The sequence below is a fragment of the Urtica dioica genome, chromosome 7 (assembly GCF_054948205.1).
Source record: "Urtica dioica subsp. dioica isolate 48M chromosome 7, U.dioica_male_clone48M_v1_H2, whole genome shotgun sequence".
Lineage (NCBI taxonomy): Eukaryota > Viridiplantae > Streptophyta > Magnoliopsida > Rosales > Urticaceae > Urtica > Urtica dioica.
In genome coordinates, this window is record NC_142762.1 from 47,800,123 (window position 1) to 47,820,526 (window position 20,404).

Sequence of the window (20,404 nt, forward strand, 5' to 3'; positions counted from 1 at the left end):
GATAATTTTTATACGAAGGTATCTGCCAAGATATATAATTTATATATAGGGGTAAATATTTTTAGTATGAACAATTAGAAACAGTCTAGGTTCCCTCGATTAAAAGTACACTATTCACATATTAAAAGAGAGAAGAAACTGTTTGAAATACCTCAATGACACTACAATAAATTAAAATTGTGGTTCAATTATTCACATATTAAAAATAAAGCCCAATTTATGGTCTAATTCTCTAATAATATCATGCATTACATCTTGTCTTTAATTTAACCTATTTTCTTAATCATTAGATAATTAGTTAGAAATTTAACATAAAAGGTCCAAATGAATCTCATATATCTGATAATTAGATTAAAACTTTCTCGTGTATGGTTTGGATCAGACGTCTCACTCTCCACAACATCGATATTTATATGCAATATCAATTTTTTCTATCTAGCTAATAGAATAAATATAAAAATATAAACTTAATTAAACTTGGGTGTTTCTATTTCCCATGTTTCGATCTAGCCATATACAAATACAACATCACTGCAAAAAAAACAAAACCAAGAAACTATAAAACATAGCTCTCGGAGACAAAAGAATTAGGATAATATTAACAATAACCTATAGCAGGTATGCTAGTTAATATCATTATCATTAGTCTCGTTTCGTCGCTGGTCCGATCTCCGGCGGCGGAGGGCGGCGGAGGTCAGTGGGAGCTCCTCCGGAAAAGCATGGGCGTGTCGGCCATGCACATGCAGCTCCTAAACAACGACCGTCTCGTCGTCTTCGACCGGACCGACGCCGGGCCGTCAAACCTCTCTCTCCCGTCCGCCGGAAAGTGCCTCATGTTAGAATAATTTTGGGACTACTAATGTCATTAAATAAATGTGTTGGGTCATTATTAATTAAGTCAAAATTGATGTGGTCTAATTTAGAATAAAGTTTGTGACTTAAGGACATATTTGTCATGAAGTTATTATGTGGCTACCATAAGTGCTAATCTAATTTGATGAGGGGCCAAATTAGAAATAAGCAATAGTTATTAGTAACTGCCTGACAGTTATTAATAACAGGGTAGGTCCCTGATTGCAGAACGTACGATTATTTTCTTGTATCCCCATCAACAAGAATACTCCAGACTATCAGGCAAACTGCAATCAGAAGATCATCCCAATTCTTGGTGTTTGTAATCCATGGATTCAGGTACGCTTCCGCTATTAAGATCTATAGTTTGATTTCTCTTGAATTGAATTAGGATTTCTTTTAGGGATTTAAAATCCTAACAATTGGTATCAGAGCAACCTAATTTTAATTTTTGAGAATCTGCTTGTTTTCATCGGCAACGATGGTACAGATAATAAAAGTTTTATTTTTGGGATCTTTAGTCGTTGTCGTATTTGGATGTCGAGCATACTGTATTGCGATTTTACTTCATTCTCGTTGATCAGTCAAAGTCGGTTATGCAATACTTTGCTTTTGCGATTCTGCTGTTTGGCAATTTTTTTTTTCTTTTGTCGCAACATCTGAAGGCAACATCTGAAGGACTTGACTTTTATACAGTTTTTTTTAATATGGAAAACTCTTGCCATGTGGTCATACGTAGCAATTAATATATATGTAGCATATTTATGAAATATTGTGCATATAGACTTTGGTTTTCTCTTCGGTGATTATGGATTCAGCGTGGCTTTTGCTTTATTTAGCATGTCAGCCTATGACTTTTGTTCAGCCTATTCAATAGATTTAATTCTATAATTTTGTTAGGCTTTTCTACATCATGATTCTTACACGTATGTATCATTATATTCATTCATGTTTATATTAAAGTTTCAAAAGCTACAGAATGTTATATACACATATTTAAAACTTTTGGTAATTCAAATATATGGTTATTATAAATAGTTCTTGGTCTATTATTCCTAATAAAGAGTCGAAACAAAAATGTCGCCAAAGTGAGCTCTTTTGTCTAGATTATTTATGAAGAATTTTAGATGTTGTGTATATGTTAATTTATGCGGATACTAGTCGGCCCAAATGAAGATTAGTGACTGGCCAAATTACATATACATATTTGTGATGATAAACATGTAACAATTGTAAAGTTTTACTTGTGAATAATTGATCGATCCAAAGATAGATTCATTATTTGACAAGCCTTATTGTTAATGTTTGATCATTACAACAAGAATACCGTTAGCAGTTAATATTATTGTCCAAAGACTTGATATTAATGTTGCATTAGGTATCTTGAGATGGGATTTACCATTATTTGAATTTTATTGCTTATTAAGGTTAAATTTTTGTGTATATATGTTTATGTGATTGTATTGTTCTATTTCAGCTGTTGCTACTGTATCTGCTAATCTCAATTCGGTTCCGATCCTTAATGGTAACAACTTTAAGGATTGGAAGGAGAACATGATGATTGTTCTTGGCTGCATGGATCTTGACTTATCGCTTAGAATGGATAAGCCGGCTTCTCTTACGGATGCTAGTTCCGCCGATGATAGGCGGATCTATGAGAAGTTGGACCGTTCTAACCGAATGAGTCTTATGATCATCAAGCGCGGCATACCTGAAGCTTTCAGGGGTGCGGTGTCTGAACAGATCACCAATGCCAAAGATTTTCTTGCCGAAATCGAAAAGCGCTTTGAAAAGAGCGATAAGGCTGAAACGAGCACTCTTTTAAAGAAGCTTATTTCAATGAAGTTCAAGGGCAATGAAAACATAAGGGAGTACATTATGGAAATGTCTCATGTTGCTTCAAAGCTGAAAGGACTCAAACTTGAGTTATCGGATGACTTGCTTGTCCATTTGGTCCTTATATCTCTCCCTCCTAAATTCAGTCAATTTCAGGTCAGTTATAACTGCCAGAAAGAGAAATGGTCTCTTAACGAGCTCATTTCATTTTGTGTTCAAGAGGAGGAAAGATTGAAGCAAGATAAGACTGAGAGTGCTCATTTGGCAAGTACCTCTAAAAGTAAGAATCTCAAGAGGAAAAATGAGGCTGCTAAAGATAAAGGTCCGGCACTAAAGAAACAAGCCCAACAGGAGCTTCCAGAGGGTTGTTTCTTTTGCAAGAAGCTTGGACACGAGAAGAAGGAATGTCATAAGTATCGCATATGGCGTCAGAAGAAAGGTACATTCCTTGCTTTAGTCTGTTCTGAGGTTAATTTGGCTTCAGTACCTAGAAACACTTGGTGGTTAGATTCCGGTGCTACTTCTAACATAAGTGTTTCAATGCAGGGTTGCCTGAGCTACCGAAGGCCAAGTGATGCCGAAAGACGCATCTATGTTGGTGATGGCAAGTCGGTAGATGTGGAAGCAATTGGGCATTTTAGATTGTTATTAAGTACTGGTTATTATTTGGATTTAATAGGTACTTTTGTTGTACCGTCGTTTAGACGGAATTTGGTTTCTGTTTCTTATTTGGACAAATTAGGATATTGTTGTTCATTTGAAGACAGTAAGTTCAGTTTATCTATTAATTCTAAAGTTGTTGGGACCGGTTCACTTCTTATTTATGACAATCTTTATATGCTTGAAACTGTTGCTTCTTATAATGAAACCTTGAATGTGGAATCACGTGGTACTAAGCGCAAATTAAGCAATGAGAATTCAAGTTCTTTATGGCACAAGCGATTAGGTCACATTTCTAGAAATAGAATTGAAAGGCTTGTTTCCGAAGGAATTTTGGATCAAATTGATTTTTCGGACTTTGATGTATGTGTTGCATGTATCAAAGGAAAACAGACTATAAAGAAGAAAATAGGTGCATTAAGGGAAACAGACGTCTTAGAGTTGATACATACAGACATTTGTGGACCATTTCCTACTCCTTCATGGAATGGTCAACAATATTTTGTATCATTCATAGACGACCATTCAAGATATGCATACATTTTTCTTATTCATGAAAAGTCCCAAGTATTGGGCGTGTTCAAATCATTTAAAGCCGAAGTTGAAAACCAACTCAACAAAAGGATAAAGAAAGTCAAATCTGACCGTGGTGGTGAGTACTATGGTAGATATGACGGCTCAGGTGAACAACGTCCGGGACCCTTTGCCAGATACCTAGATGAGTGTGGTATCGTCCCACAGTACACTATGCCTGGGTCGCCCAGAATGAATGGTGTTGCTGAAAGACGAAACCGGACTCTTATGGATATGGTAAGGAGTATGATTAGTCATTCAACCTTACCAGAATCACTCTGGGGAGAGGCACTCAAGACCGCAGCCTACATTTTAAATAGGGTACCAACTAAAGCCGCTGTCAAAACACCTTATGAGCTTTGGACCGGGCGAAAGCCTAGTTTAAAGCATTTTCATATTTGGGGTTGTCCTGCTGAAGCAAGGCCTTATAGGCCGAGTGAAAAGAAATTGGATACCAAAACAGTAAGCAGCTACTTTATTGGGTACCCTGAGCGATCAAGGGGGTATAAGTTTTATGATCCTAAAGTTAAGACAATCTTTGAGACGGGAACTGCAACGTTCTTTGAGGATATTGAGTTTGGTGGGAGAAATAAAGAAAAAGACTTTGTCTTTCAGGAGGATTCGGACTCAACAATTAATATCGAGGAAAGTTTGATTCATATTCCAGTTACTTTTGATAATGTTCAGGATTCTGTTCCTGTCATCAATCAAGAGCAACAAGACATTGTCATTCAACCACCTGAGGTTCAAACTCAACAACCTCAAGATCAAGTGCCTTTGCGGCGATCCACTAGAGAAAGGAGAAATGCTATACCAGATGATTACATAGTTTTTCTTCTCGAAAATGAGGATGGTTGTGGTGTGATGGAAGATGACCCTGTCAACTTCCAAAATGCCATGAATGATACAAACTCTGTAAAGTGGATTGAAGCGATGAATGAAGAGTATAAGTCTATGCAAGACAATAAAGTTTGGGAACTTGTTCCATTGCCTGAAGGAAAGAAACCTATTGGTTGCAAATGGATTTTTAAAACCAAAAGGGATTCGAAAGGTAATGTGGAGAGGTATAAGGCTCGTCTTGTAGCAAAAGGTTATACTCAAAAGGAAGGGATTGACTTTAAAGAGACTTTTTCTCCGGTTTCATCAAAGGACTCTTTTCGGACAATCATGGCACTTGTTGGACATTTTGATATGGAACTCCATCAAATGGATGTCAAGACGGCGTTTCTCAATGGAGACATTGAAGAAACAATCTATATGGTGCAACCTGAAAACTTTGTGTTGGGAGACCCAAAGAAGATGGTTTGCAAATTGACAAAATCCATTTATGGACTAAAGCAAGCTTCCGTCAATGGTACCACAAATTTCATCAAGTGATTCTCTCGTATGGTTTTGAGAGCAATGTTGTTGATGATTGTGTGTATCACAAGTTCAATGGAACTAAACATATGTTCCTGGTTTTATATGTCGATGACATACTACTTGCCACTAACGATAAATGCATGTTGCATGAAACCAAGAAATTTCTATCGACTCATTTTGAGATGAAAGATCTTGGTGATGCCTCTTTTGTATTAGGAATCCAGATTTACCGAGACCGTTCTCGAGGTTTACTTGGATTATCACAAAAGAGCTACATCGATAAAGTGCTCAAAAGATTTGGCATGTATGATTGTAAACCAGGAGACACCCCTGTCGCTAAAGGAGACAAATTCAGTCTCGATCAATGCCCAAAAGGAAATCTTGAGATTCAAGCAATGGAAAAGATTCCCTATGCTTCGGCAATTGAGAGTCTTATGTATGCTCAGGTTTGTACGCGTCCGGATATTGCGTATGTTGTTGGAGTTTTAGGCAGATACTTAAGCAATCCAGGTATGGATCATTGGAAAGCAGCCAAACGAGTCATGAGGTACTTGAAAAGAACAAAAGATCACATGCTCACATATAGGAGGTCAGACCATTTGGAGATCATTGGTTATTCTGACTCCGATTTTGCGGGATGCCAAGATAGTAGGAGATCCACATCAGGCTATGTCTATTTGTTGGGTGGTGGAGCTATATCATGGAAGAGTGCAAAACAGACTCTTATAACTTCATCCACCATGGCAGCAGAATTCGTAGCATGTTATGAGGCATCCAACCACGGTATATGGCTGAGGAATTTTGTCACGGGGCTGCGTATTGTGGAAGGAATTGAAAGGCCGCTTAAGTTATATTGTGACAATAAATCAGCCGTAATGTATTCCAACAACAACAGGAGCTCGACGAAGTCGAAACATATCGACATCAAGTTCTTAGTTGTTAAGGAAAGAGTGCAAAGTGGACATATTTACATAGAGCATTTAGGAACAAACTCCATGATAGCGGACCCTCTTACAAAGGGTCTACCACCGAAGGTCTTTCACGAACACACTTCTCATATGGGTGTTGTAGAGCTTCAGGATATCTAGATTCGGTGGGAGTTTGTTTATTTGTTTTATTTATGTTGTGTGCTTTATGTTTGCTTGTGTTGTTTGTAAACACACATATTTATTGTTTCTGATCAGATTTATGGTATTAGTTTATTACATTTTGCATATTCAAGATAAAGTTTGATCTCTTTAAAGTAGGATCGGATAAAATTGATATGAATAGATCACCTTGCATATAATTTTATCTACCACATATTCATGATTGATCTATGTCATTTGATTATATTGATGTATGTGACCATTGACGTGTTTAGTTGTGATTGTACAACGAAAACAACTTTGATCCTATATTGATGTAATTGATGGACGAGATTGTAATATGTCACATCATAATAATGACAATTTTATGCGCGCTAAGGTTGACACATTTATTTTGTACATGCGTAGTCCAGTGGGAGATTGTTAGAATAATTTTGGGACTACTAATGTCATTAAATAAATGTGTTGGGTCATTATTAATTAAGTCAAAATTGATGTGGTCTAATTTAGAATAAAGTTTGTGACTTAAGGACATATTTGTCATGAAGTTATTATGTGGCTACCATAAGTGCTAATCTAATTTGATGAGGGGCCAAATTAGAAATAAGCAATAGTTATTAGTAACTGCCTGACAGTTATTAATAACAGGGTAGGTCCCTGATTGCAGAACGTACGATTATTTTCTTGTATCCCCATCAACAAGAATACTCCAGACTCTCAGGCAAACTGCAATCAGAAGATCATCCCAATTCTTGGTGTTTGTAATCCATGGATTCAGGTACGCTTCCGCTATTAAGATCTATAGTTTGGTTTCTCTTGAATTGAATTAGGATTTCTTTTAGGGATTTAAAATCCTAACACCTCAGAGTCGCCGGAGGAGACAGCGACTGCACCGCCCACTCCGCCGAGTACGACACCGCCTCCGACACTCTCCGGCCTCTGACAGTGCTGACCGACGTGTGGTGCTCCTCCGGCGCCGTGATGCCTGACGGGACTCTCACTCAGACCGGCGGCTTCGGCGACGGAGATCGAGTGGTCCGACACTTCACGCCGTGCTCCGGCGCCGCCGCCTGCGATTGGACGGAGGTCGGGTTAGGGCTGTCGGCGACGAGGTGGTACGCCACCAATCATATCCTGCCATACAAGGACGGAGGTACGTAGGTGGAGTCTATTCATTTTTTATTTTTACTTCTTCTATTTTCTCAATGTTTACATGATTTTCTTTTCTACATATACGCCCCTCTCAAAACTTTGATATACTGTGTTTTGTTACCCAATTTATGTCCTTAGTTAATATACGCACCCACTCAAGTTTTGATATTTTAATATTTTGATTAATGAGACTCACTAACAGACTAAATTGCTTCAGAAATTAAGAAAATTTATTATTTTTTTTTTAAACTTATTTTTTGTATCAAAATACATTTAACTTCAATTGAAAATATTTTTTTTATTATTATCTCCATTTCTTTTATCTATCTTATTTTATCTTTCACATATATCACTAAAAGCCCAATAATAACATTTGAAATTCAAGTTTAAATAAAAAAAATTTGATTATTTTTTAATACATTATAACTGAATTTTACAATGCATACTGAACAACGCATTTATGAAATTAGCATCGGAATCCGGCATACTCCAAAAAAGTATTTGTTAAAAAATTACGGATGGATTCCGATGAAATTTAAAGGTCTTAAATAATAAACACATTTGTTAAATAATATCCCAACATATGAAGAAGAAAAAAATTAATCGAAATTTTGGAAGTGAAAAAGAGATAGATAAAAGAATTGAGATGATTATAAATAAAGTTTAAAATGAAAATTTTAAAATTTCAGGCTACTTCGATCTGAAAATATGTCAAAAGTTTAATTTTATGGGTAAGTGGGTCAAATTACTCAAATTTGTGCGTTAAATTTTGTGCTATTATATACTCTTTTTTTTCATTCTATTTAGTCCATTTTTTGCTTTTACGCACAAGCTCGCAGGTAGCAGGCAGATCATAATCGGAGGCCGGGATCAGTTCAATTACGAATTCTTCCCAAAACGAAGGAACGAAGCCTTGTTCCAGTTGTCGTTTTTGGCCGAGACAAACGACAAGAAAATAGAGAACAATCTATACCCTTTCGTGTTCCTCTTACCGGACGGGAATCTATTCGTCTTCGCCAACAACCGAGCCGTCCTTCTCGACTACGCCCAAAACCGGGTCGTACGGACGTACCCGAAAATCCCGGGCGGCGATCCGAGATCGTACCCGAGCACCGGCTCCGCGGTTCTCTTGCCGCTAAACCTAAATATCATCAACACGGCCGTCGTCGAGGCCGAGGTTTTAGTCTGTGGCGGAGCTCCGAAGAGCTCGTTTCTTCGGGTGGTAAGAGAGGATAAGTTCGTCGAGGCTCTCAAGACCTGTGCCCGGATCCGAGCCTCAGACCCGAAACCGAAATGGCTCGTCGAGACCATGCCGATGGGACGGACCATGGGAGATATGGTCAATCTCCCAAACGGACACGTGTTGATCATCAACGGAGCCGGGTCGGGGACCGCTGGGTGGGGAATGGCTAGAGACCCGATTCTCGCCCCGGTTCTGTATAGACCGGAACGGGAAATCGGGTCGAGATTCGAGGTTCAGAATCCGACGGCGACGCCGAGGTTATACCATTCCACGGCGGTCCTGCTGAGAGACGGAAGGGTGGTTGTCGGAGGGAGTAACCCTAACCCCGGGTACGATTTCACGGCGGAGTTTCCGACGGAGTTGAGCTTGGAGGCTTTTCGGCCCGAGTATTTGGACGTCAAGTTCGGTGACGTGCGTCCCAAGATTGTCTTGCCCATATCGCAAGCCAGGTTCAAGTACGCTCAGAGACTAGCCGTTAGGTTTAGGATTGGAGGGAGAGTCGCGGCGGAGTCCGTTAAAGTGACGATGGTTTTTCCGTCTTTTGCGACACACTCTTTCTCTATGAACCAAAGGCTTTTGGTTCTTCCGATGAGTGAAGTTAGGGATTTGGGGAAGATGACGTCACAGGTTGACGTCACTATGCCTGGCTCGCCGAATCTGGCTCCGTCCGGGTATTACATGCTTTTTGTGGTTCATCAAGATATTCCGAGCCATGGTGTTTGGGTCCACATTAGTTAACTGTGCATGTACGTCTAGAGAACTTAATGAGATCTGGTGTGACGTTTATACGGAAATTATTATTATTATTATTATATATCAAATAATTAGGTAACTATGATATTTATATTTTCACATTGCTATATAGCAACATTTCCGTAAATAGTAGATAAATGGCCATAAACATGATGTGAGTACGTGACATTGCTAATTTTCTCTTTCATTGAAATAAATAAAAAATGAGGTATTTACGTCAATTTACGCGTGTAAAGACATGGACATGATCATTCACCTAACATTTACGAAATGTTAGATATATAGCGACGTGAAAGTGTAAATACAGTGATGTCTAAAGTTGCAAATATAATGAATAAAATGGAGAATATTCTCCATCTTCAATCCAAAAATTTTATAAATGTAGTTTTTTGCATTTCGAAATACATTTTATGTTACTTCAAATAAACAATATTTCATCTCAAACTTGACACTCCATTTTTAACACCAAAAAAGTATATTCCATATTTTCTCTAATATTTTAAAAATTTTAACTTTCTATTTATTACACTATATGCATAAATATTTCATTTGTAATTTTTGTATCCAATTATACTATATAACTTCTTACATATTACATAAATTTAAAATGATTATGTGACTCTTCAATATATAAAAATTAATATTTTTTATGATATAAACACATATTACATATAACATTTAAATACTTGGAAAACAATTATAGAGTGAAGTGCATCATACTAAAATACTAATTAGAACTTTACATATATATAAAAAGACATAAACTATAAATAACTAAAATACAAAAACATAAACAATTTATTGTTTAGTATTATTCATTAATATACTTTTTTCATACATGATATATCAATATATTCGCACTTAACTTTGTAATGTAGTGTGTCATTATTTAAATTTTAAAGGAAATGTGGATATCAGCCTACATCCCTTTCATCTAAATAACTTTCAATGCCCGTGAGTATTCAAATCTTACACGTCATGTCCATTTGATTTCCCAAAGTAAATTATCACGTACCCAAAAAAAATTACTCGAGCAAGAAAAAACAGGAAAGTTGAAAAAGACATGTAAAAGCAGTATAAATATGTAAATTCCCATTTCCCATTGCTTTTTTCTCTGCTCACGTCCCTATGGCTACATGGTTTTCATATGTCCTTGAAAAGTTGAAAGCAGCATAAGAACAACCACTTTAGTCGTATATGTAGCTGTTAATTTCTAATGTTTGAGATTAGATAACTATTTTTATTGTCCATACATATTAATTACAATTCAAAACAAACTAAAACAAATGACCTTACAATATGAACAAGTTTTCATGCTTTGGAACCATTGTATAGCTAGAAATTTCGTTTTCATGCCATGGTATAAAAATACAATGTAAAACAAGTAGATTCAACAATTTATTTGGGTTTTAACCTCTCTCTCTCTCTCTCTCTCTCTCTCTCTCTCTCTCTCTCTCTCTCTCTCTCTCTCTCTCTCTCTCTCTCTCTCTCTCTCTCTCTCTTATACTAGGTAATCTAGTATCCTTATGCATGAAGATAATAAATTCGGTCATCACGGTCGGACTCTATTATGGATTTCTGACCACATTCTCCATAGGTCCCTCTTATCTCCTCTCTCTCAACTTCAGCAACGACAACGCCATCGAATTAATCAGATGTATAGGATGTCCATGGAAGGGAAGGTCGGTTGTTGGACGACGTCGTGGTGTTGAAATCAACGGCGGAGCAGAGCCATATCATGATGGAATTCAAATCTGTTTAAATTTGTGTTCTCCATTTTTATGTGTTTTTATGTTCGTAATGCATATTAATGATTATCAACAACTATTAACTACCATATGATATGGATGATATAATAGTAAATAACATTTAATATGAAATACAAACGAATAATTATTACACAGAATAACCATGTTAATAGCTGTTAATAGTTGGTAATAGCATATACAAACAAAAAATACTTATGAAACTGAAAGGAAAAAAACGTTGAAAGAAAATCAGAAGGAATTAAATATATATATATATATATATATATAAAAGAACAATCTACGAAATTGTTGTCGCTTGTTCTATGACAACAATTTAGAGACATGAACGGTCCGACCCAAGGCTAAACCAAGTGTTCGCGTTCGAGCCTAGCTGTCTTGAACTCGGTATCCCGAGTTTGTTCGCGATGATGATGTGGCCTTTGCGTTCTTCTAGGTGACCTAAAAGTGAAAAAGAAAAGAAGAACTATCAAAGGGAAACAGAGGCATGTCCATTGGGCGTGTGGCCGAGAGGCTGAGAGGGCTTTGTGGCCTGGAGGGCGAGAGGCTGGGCGGCCTAGGGACCGAAGGGACCGCCCCTAGGCCATCGGCCGGCCGGGTCATGCCATCCTGCACGGATCGACAGCCGGTCTGCCGAGAGGCCAGTGGTTGGCGCCTGATCGGCCGCAGGTTGTCCGGAGGCCCAATAACCCATCCATGTTGCGTGGGCTGATCTTTGGGCCGGGCCCAGAGACTTTCTGGTGATCTGTCGCATCGTTCCAAGGGCTCGAAACGAACAAATAACATAAATAATGAGAGAATAAATTATTCTTATTCATTTGGAAAATAATCAACTAATTTATAATTAATTTAATCAATCAAAAATATTAAATTGAAATACGAATTTTTAAATAGGATATTAAATTGGGACAAAGAAGTCAATTACTATTTGTTAATAAACGTTGGTGAATATTTACCGAATATTAATGAAATCCTGGTTAATATACAATTCTCACATTTTGTTATGGCTTATAGCTAGCCTGTCCTAACTCCTAAATACAAAATATCCTATAATTTAAAATTTAGAGATTACAAGTGTGGACAAAAAGATTAAAATTTATTATCGCTCATATAAAAGGGTTCATATACTGGCCATACAGATGGTACCTTATGCTTCTTAGCAAGCTAAGCTTTCAAATCAAAAGAAATAGAAATGTAAAACATTTTCATATCACCCAATATACTAACCTAAAACGAATTAGAGCCAAAATATATCGTACTAAAGAAATTCAAATGAAACTACCCTCTAACGTCTCAAATCTTAATTAGAAAACAAAAGAAAAAATTAATTCGCCTTCATCCATTCTACTTCCGTGTCAAATTATGTAATTTCCCAAACTATGAATTAAAATCAGAATAAATTACCTTCTGTATTGACTTCTTAACTAATTTTAAGAATATTGTTATAACCATTATACTTTCAAATATACAATTATTCATGGTATATTTATCTATAGGAATTATTTTTAAAAAAATATGATTATTTGATAGTCTTTTTTATTATTTAACATGAATCATTTTTTTTAAAAATATGACAACAAATAATATGAAAAAGATGCATTTGATGGGAAAATGTCATGAAAATACTACATGCTCATACTATAAAATGGAATAATACCAATAAATAACTCATACTATAAAATGGAATAATACCAAATGGTCATACTTTTAAAATAATCCCTTTATCTATTTATCTATAATTTTAATAGTTCATCTAATTTATCACTCTTTCTTCTTCACATCTTCCTTGACGCCATCATGTTATCTAGAGTTTGATTGAGTTTGTCAATAAATTTGAGGACAGAATATAATTATATAGAAAAGATTTGATTTTGAAATCTATATTTATACCATTTTGTCAAGGAGGACGGCATTTTCAACCACATTTAACTATTGATTCTCGTTATAAATCCGGAAGTTTTTATGGGGCCCATATAGTCCTGGGCATAGTTCATCCTGGCTTGTCGGTACGGAAGGACGGTTTCCGAAACTACCTGCGCGCCTGACGGAAATTCAAAGTTCCGTTTAGTACGGAATTGGCGACTTGATTTCCGTGGATCGACGGAAGTGACGTTGGGGTTCGAAGGAAGACGACGAAAGGCTGCTGGGTATGTGCGCACATGTTTGTTTGTTGTTTTTTTTTTTTTTTAATCTGGGCCGTTGGATGTAAAATCCAACGGCCAAGACTTGTTCTGTCGTTAAAGACAGAATAAGAGCTTGGAAGCTCTTATTTCCGTCAAGCTTTAATTCGGGCGACGAAAATTCCATTGCCGATAGCATGGAACTGCCGTCCTGAAGCCCCGGAAATTTTCCTCCCATTTTGACTCGGAAAGGTTGCGTCGTCGAACACGGTTGTGCCGATACCGTCCGTTAGCCAGGACGATGCATAATTAGAACAGAAGGAAATGAAAATTTATGTCCTTCCGGTATCGATCATTGGAATTGAAAATTATGTTCCGTGATTAACGGAACTGGAATTTTCGATACATGTTCATTCGAGTTTTTTTATTTCTTAGATAAAATGATATATTTTAGATTTAATTTATTTTTTTATTCTGTGAATAGTACCGAAAGCAAACTTCCACTTCTCGTAAATCTGAATTTCGATCATTAACAGTCGAAATCCTTACCTTTGTTAAGGATCGAAATTTTTGGTCATTGGAAATAGAACTTCCACTAGTTCCAATGCCCAAGATTAGGCCCATATATAGCTCAGAGCTATATCTAGAAGACGACAAACACACATCACATGGTGGTTTGCAATAAAACTAGCAAAAAAGAAAATGTGTATAAATTTATAATAAAAAATTAAATGAATTGAAACCTTTAGGTTTGGGTCCTTATAGAGCTAAAAATTTATAAATCGAAAAAGCAGTATAATTATTGTATGAAAGATATCAATAATGTAGAAACAAGAACTCCTTTCTCATATTTTAGAAAAAAATTTGTATTATTGATAATATTGATAAAAAAAACATACACAGAAATTTCGTAACGGAGATAAACTTCTACATAAAAACTGAAATTGTTCAGGGAAAGAGCACAAAATAAACTATAAAGAGAACTATGACTCCTGATAGATAAATAGCAACAAAGATGTCGAGATGCATCTGATGGGATTGCTCCCTAGCTCGCCATCCAAAGAAGATAACTAATTATATGGCAGACTATGTCGGTGTCCATTGACCAAAAAGATATATCTTTAGCCTATATAGACAAAAGTCTAACAGAGTATCCCGAGAAAAAAGGTGGACAATGGCTAACCCGTCCCCAATCCAAAGCCAAACACCACAAAAGGTAATGAAGATAGTACAAATATATATATATATATATATATATATATATATATATATATATATATATATATATAAACAGCACCACCAATGGAACCAAACACAAGAATGACCCCAATGCCTCCAGTTCTGCTACAGTCAACAGATGGCGGTGACAAAAATAACTTTCAGGATGTAGAGGCTCATGCGGAACGAGATGCCGAGGTCGAGCAGCGAGGCGGCAGGCGGCCGTGGGCCCGGTGACAGATCTGAAACCAGATTAAGCACGCAAACACAGAGGAGGCGCGGGTCTGGGACCGGTGACGTAGCGGTGGTGGATTTGAAACCAGCGGAGGCACGGATTAGAAAACAGTAGCGTAGAGGTGGCGGATTTGGAACCAGTCCAGGCGCGCGAGCACGGCGAAGGAACGGATCTGGATATGGTGGCGTAGAGGAGACAGATTTAGAACCGGTGGAACCGCGCGAACACGGCAGCGGACGGTCATGAAAGCAGAGTTCGGAGAAGAAACGGAGAAAAAGAGGTTCCCGAAATGAGAAGAAGACGCAAAAAGCGAAGCGCCCTCCTCTTCGGATCGGAGCCGTGCCGCTGATGGCATCCGAAGCCCATAGAGGCGGCGGCCGAAGATTTTTTTTTTTTTAGGGTTTCTTCCAAAGATAAATTTTGGCTCCCCAATCAATTGTATTTTTTTGCATATACACATATATACATGCATACATTTCAGTTTTAACGTATATATACGTGCATATATATATTATACATTCATGCATACATATGTATTGTGTATATATATATATATATATATATATATATATATATATATATATATATATATATGTTGCTAATTATTTGCTTATGAACTGGCGAAAAAAAGTTGGGTAATAAATTCGAGTTTTCTGTTTATTGAATAAAATTTTATGTTATTAGGATGTAAATGAATATTTAGGCTACCTGCACATGTGAGTCAAATATTGCAAGTTCTTCCATACGTGTTTGGTCATCTCAGTAGTCCAAGCAAACAAAAAATGGCACGACTATTAACTCTATTCTACACCTCTGATTTCTGGCCAGAAAAAAATGTGAAAAACTGAATCAGAAAAGTGTTGTTGTGAGTCTTGTGACACTTCGGTCCTAAAATATTATCTCCATGGCCAATTACAAGCGGTAACTTTCACGCAACTTGTGATCTATTTACAGAATCTTGTGACCATTCATGCATGTCTATCTAACATATGTAGATTTTTTTTTTTTTTTTTGCTTTGGTAAAACATCCAATTAAGTGTCCCTATACCAAATATAGCACTTTTATTCTTTTTTAGTATATACTGATCTTCAACTTTTCAAAGCACTTGTGTTTTCTTTTTCTTTTTCTTTTTCCTTTTTTCAACTTGTTTTCTACTTAATCTTCCTCGTCTAAAAAAAGGAAAGAGTATAATTAATTTAGGGGAAAATTAAGGGTTAATATCAAAGACATTGAAAACTCAACCACCACATATACATTAATGCACACATTTGATCGATTGCTTTAGTTTAGTTGGCTATTATATATTATCTCTGTTGTATGGTAATAATACTATAATAACAGATTAAAATGGTACCTAGTGTCTAGTGTTAATTCAACACTTCAAAAATTGTGGGCTTAATCTCCATCGAAAACAAATGCAAATGCCTTTATAAGAAGATCATGCTGTTTATAAATAATAATATAAAAACACGTTAAAATGAATAAAAATATTTATTAAAAAACACAGGATTAACGCTTACAAATCAGAGAGGAATACTATTTTTCCTCACATATAACATACACCAAAAAAAATAGCTGTTTTCAAGTACTAATTTACTTAAAAGGTCATACTTTCCTATTTGACCTATATATTCTTCACAATGTTAATGCTAATAATAAATCTACTTGCCTTATCTTTAAACTCTTAGAAATTCTCGAAGGCCATTATTACAACAACAGTTGTCAATGAATCACACGATCAACTTTTTATATTCTTCTTTAACCTTAAACATTTTTCATTCTAGTTAATAACACGTCCATATTCTTCAGTACTACGCGAATCTTATCACCCAGCATTAAATATTATACAATAATATAATTTTTATAATAAACAAATTACTTATAAATACGCAAAGCTCTTTTTAACTCGTAAACTTATCAAAAAAAAAAAAAAAGATGTCACGACATAAAGAAAACAGTGTCAGTCTCATAGTAATACTAGCTTTAGTACTTAACGTCATTACCTTACTATTTCACGACGGCAACGCGGCGGCGGCTCCGGCGGGGAAATGGTCGGTGGTTCAGAAGAGCATCGGAGTATCAGCCATGCACATGCAACTCCTCTACACCGACCACGTCGTCGTCTTTGACCGAACCGACATCGGAAAGTCAAACCTCTCTCTCCCCGACGGAAAATGTCGCGAATCCAACGAGACCGCGCTGAGATCCGACTGCACAGCTCACTCCGTCGAGTACCACGTCAGCACCAACACGTTCCGTCCTCTGATGGTCCAGACCGACGTCTGGTGCTCCTCCGGCGCCGTCGTCTCCGACGGAACACTAGTCCAGACCGGAGGCTTCCAAGCCGGCGAAAGAAGAGTCCGTACATTTTCGCCCTGCTCTAGTGGCGGTGGTTGCGACTGGAACGAAACCGAGCTCGGACTCGCCGTCCGGCGATGGTACGCAACGAATCAAGTCCTCCCGGACGGCCGGCAAATCATCGTCGGAGGACGGAGAGAGCATAATTACGAGTTCTACCCTAAATCTCGGTCGACGACTCAGAGGAGTCTCTTCAACCTCAGATTCTTGGCTGAGACCACCGATTGGAAGATCGAGAACAATCTGTACCCTTTCGTCTTCCTCAACGTCGACGGAAATCTCTTCGTGTTCGCGAACAACAGAGCGATTCTACTGGATTACTTGAAAGATGTGGTGGTACGGACTTATCCGGAGATTCCCGGCGGTGATCCGAGGTCGTACCCTAGCACCGGGTCGGCGGTGCTTCTACCGTTGACCGGGATTGACCGGTCTCCGATCAGCGAGGTCTTAGTCTGCGGCGGAGCTCCGAAAGGCTCGTTCGCGAAAGCCAATAACGAGACGTTCGTCGAAGCTTTGAAGACCTGTGCGAGGATCCGAATTTCGGATCCGAATCCGGCTTGGGTTGTGGAGGAAATGCCTGTGGCTAGGGTTATGGGCGATATGACTCTTTTGCCGAACGGCGATGTTTTGATTGTCAATGGATGTTCGAACGGCACGGCGGGTTGGGAATTAGGTCGCGACCCGGTTTTGAACCCGGTTCTGTACAGACCGGGGAGCAAAATCGGGTCGAGATTCCTTGTTCAGAATCCGACGACGATTCCGAGGATGTACCACTCCACGGCGGTGCTCCTCCGCGACGGGAGAGTCTTGATCGGAGGAAGTAATCCGCACGTTTACTATAATTTCACGGCGGTGCTTTTTCCGACGGATCTCAGCCTCGAAGCGTTCAGTCCGGGATATCTTGACCGTAGATTCGCCGGAATCAGGCCGAGGATTGTCTCGCCGGAGAATCGGAGAATGGTGAAGTACGGTGAGAAGTTGGTGGTTCGGTTTTCGATGAGCGGGGTTTTGGCGGGAGATTTTGTGAAGGTGACGATGGTTTTTCCGTCTTTTACTACGCATTCGTTTTCAATGAACCAGAGAATGTTGGTTTTGCCGACGCCGGAAAAAGTGAGGAGTTTGGGAAGTTTGACCTACGAAATTACGGCGGCGATGCCGCAGTCGGCGGTGCTTGCTCCGGCGGGGTATTATCTTCTGTTTGTGGTTCATCGGAATATTCCCAGCGAGGGTATGTGGGTTCAGATGATGAATTAATTTTATTTTATTTATTTATTGCGACAAAAATGCCATATCACAAAGGTTTGTTCTTTTCATATTCATTGGTCAGTATTAAATGAGTCAAAGCATGCAGATTATCAATAATACAAAGAGACTGATGAATTTGCAGTTTCTATATCAATGCCTTTGTTATTATTAGTATCTTTTTTGCTCTGGAATTTTAGTTTAAATGTTATTTACACATCCATTGATTGAGTGAATGTGATGTTAAAAAAAAAAAAATTAATGAAAGGAAAAAGAAAACATGTATCGTTGACAACACTGGGAATTCAGAAAGATTTTTATTTGTTTTTTGTTTTTATTTGCATATACTGGGAATTCAGAAAGAGAACTATATAAACCTCATATGGTGTTTTTTGGGAAAATAAATATATAAACGTCGAAAATGGTATTAGTTTCTTTTTTCTTTTCTTTTTTTTGACATAGGTATTAGTTTCTTTTAGAAAAACAAAATATTAAAATTGGCGTCGGCAGACAGATGTAAATGCAATAAAAGTTATTTATTTACACAATTAAGACATCTTTGTTTTTACTGTAGAAAAATTTACCTTTTGTTTGATCAAGCATCGGAAATCATTTATATCACCAAATAAAAACAAAAAAGATTAGATGGCAGTTAAATTGAAAACAATTAAGCAATCTGTCTGCATACAAATGTAACACTTATGCATTTCTTTTATTTTTCCTGTATATCTGTCTGCTCGGTGTGCTTGAAATGGCATTAATATGAAAGAATAAATACTTAATTGTGTTCGTATGTGAGTACTTGATGGCGGGTTGACAATTGCGAAATATGAAGAACAAAAATACAGAAATGTTTATGTTATCAAGCTGGCCAACTTGACTAAAAAAGTACGTGAGAATTTATTCTCGGAAAAGGACAAGCAAACTTCCAAACTTGTGTATATATATATATATTATAGCTCGAGTAAATTTCTACCCTTAGTGTGTGTGTGTGTACTACTTCTTCCAAATTAAACCCCTATATATTGTATTTGTCTCGTTGCATGAAACTTTCGACTACGTATATATACAAGCGACGATTGGCTCATAATTAACGTAAAAACTATGTTCCCAACATGTTTTTACCTTTGAGCATTCTAGAAATATTGAAGACAAAGCAAGAGGTACACAAATTATTCCTTAATATCTCTGTGCACTGCATACCACATATATTTTTTTTTAATATGATAATTACATTCTTGGGTAGTATCCCAGCAGAACCTATGCCTAATTTATAAAAAGTTGGAATTTCCAATCCGATTCATTTTATCTTTTAAAGAAATAGTACAAAAACATGACTAAAACTGTAGTTATTTTTGGCTCATAGAAGCACAAGCATACAAAAAAGGAATAATGTGTAATATCCTTATAAAGTTGAACCTACACGACAATATAACCTATTTAATAGCGTGACGTGATGCATGAATATCCCTGGTCCACTCCACTCGTGACGAAAAAAGCTAACACAGAAATTGCATGTGCATGTCTCAAATTTTAAAATAATATTTCTCAAAATTAAATTATTTCTTATCGTACGTGATCGGCGGTCACATACTGATCCAGCTTGTATTCCTATCTTTAGAATTTAGATCGTTATTTTTCTTCCTTTCGATTAGGTGGCAACGCCCTAATCACATGTGTGTGTGTGTGTGTGTGTGTATATATATAGATGAATATATATTGTTGAAATGACAAAAAAAAAAATTATTATTCTCTACGGAAAGCAATGTATGACAAACGGACTCCGTCAATAAAACATTTAAACTCAGAGAATAAAACGATATTTTAGGTCGGATTATTTTTATATTAGACAAATTTCAATACAAGTATTAATTAAATCAAAGTATATGAGAGTATTGAAAATAACTAAATAAGTGAAGTAACAATGCGCGAATTCTCTCTTGTG

At 37.1% G+C, this 20,404-nt stretch overlaps 2 protein-coding genes and 1 pseudogene across 2 annotated transcripts; all 3 read left to right on the forward strand.

Annotated features, from left to right (window-relative positions):
• The first annotated feature begins 719 nt into the window (after positions 1-719).
• LOC149392413 (aldehyde oxidase GLOX1-like) lies at positions 720-9,504 on the forward strand. The gene is made up of 3 exons (XM_089619689.1): positions 720-826; positions 7,238-7,524; positions 8,363-9,504. Exons 1-3 carry the CDS (start codon positions 720-722, stop codon positions 9,502-9,504), a joined length of 1,536 nt encoding a protein of 511 aa, XP_089475815.1.
• LOC149392414 (uncharacterized) lies at positions 2,372-3,342 on the forward strand. The gene is made up of 2 exons (XM_089619690.1): positions 2,372-3,127; positions 3,235-3,342. The coding sequence occupies exons 1-2, from the start codon at positions 2,407-2,409 to the stop codon at positions 3,261-3,263; spliced, it is 750 nt and encodes a 249-aa protein (XP_089475816.1). The 5' UTR covers positions 2,372-2,406; the 3' UTR covers positions 3,264-3,342.
• Positions 9,505-16,671: 7,167 nt separating the features above from the next.
• Positions 16,672-18,617, forward strand: LOC149392415 (aldehyde oxidase GLOX pseudogene; annotated as a pseudogene).
• Positions 18,618-20,404: the final 1,787 nt, after the last annotated feature.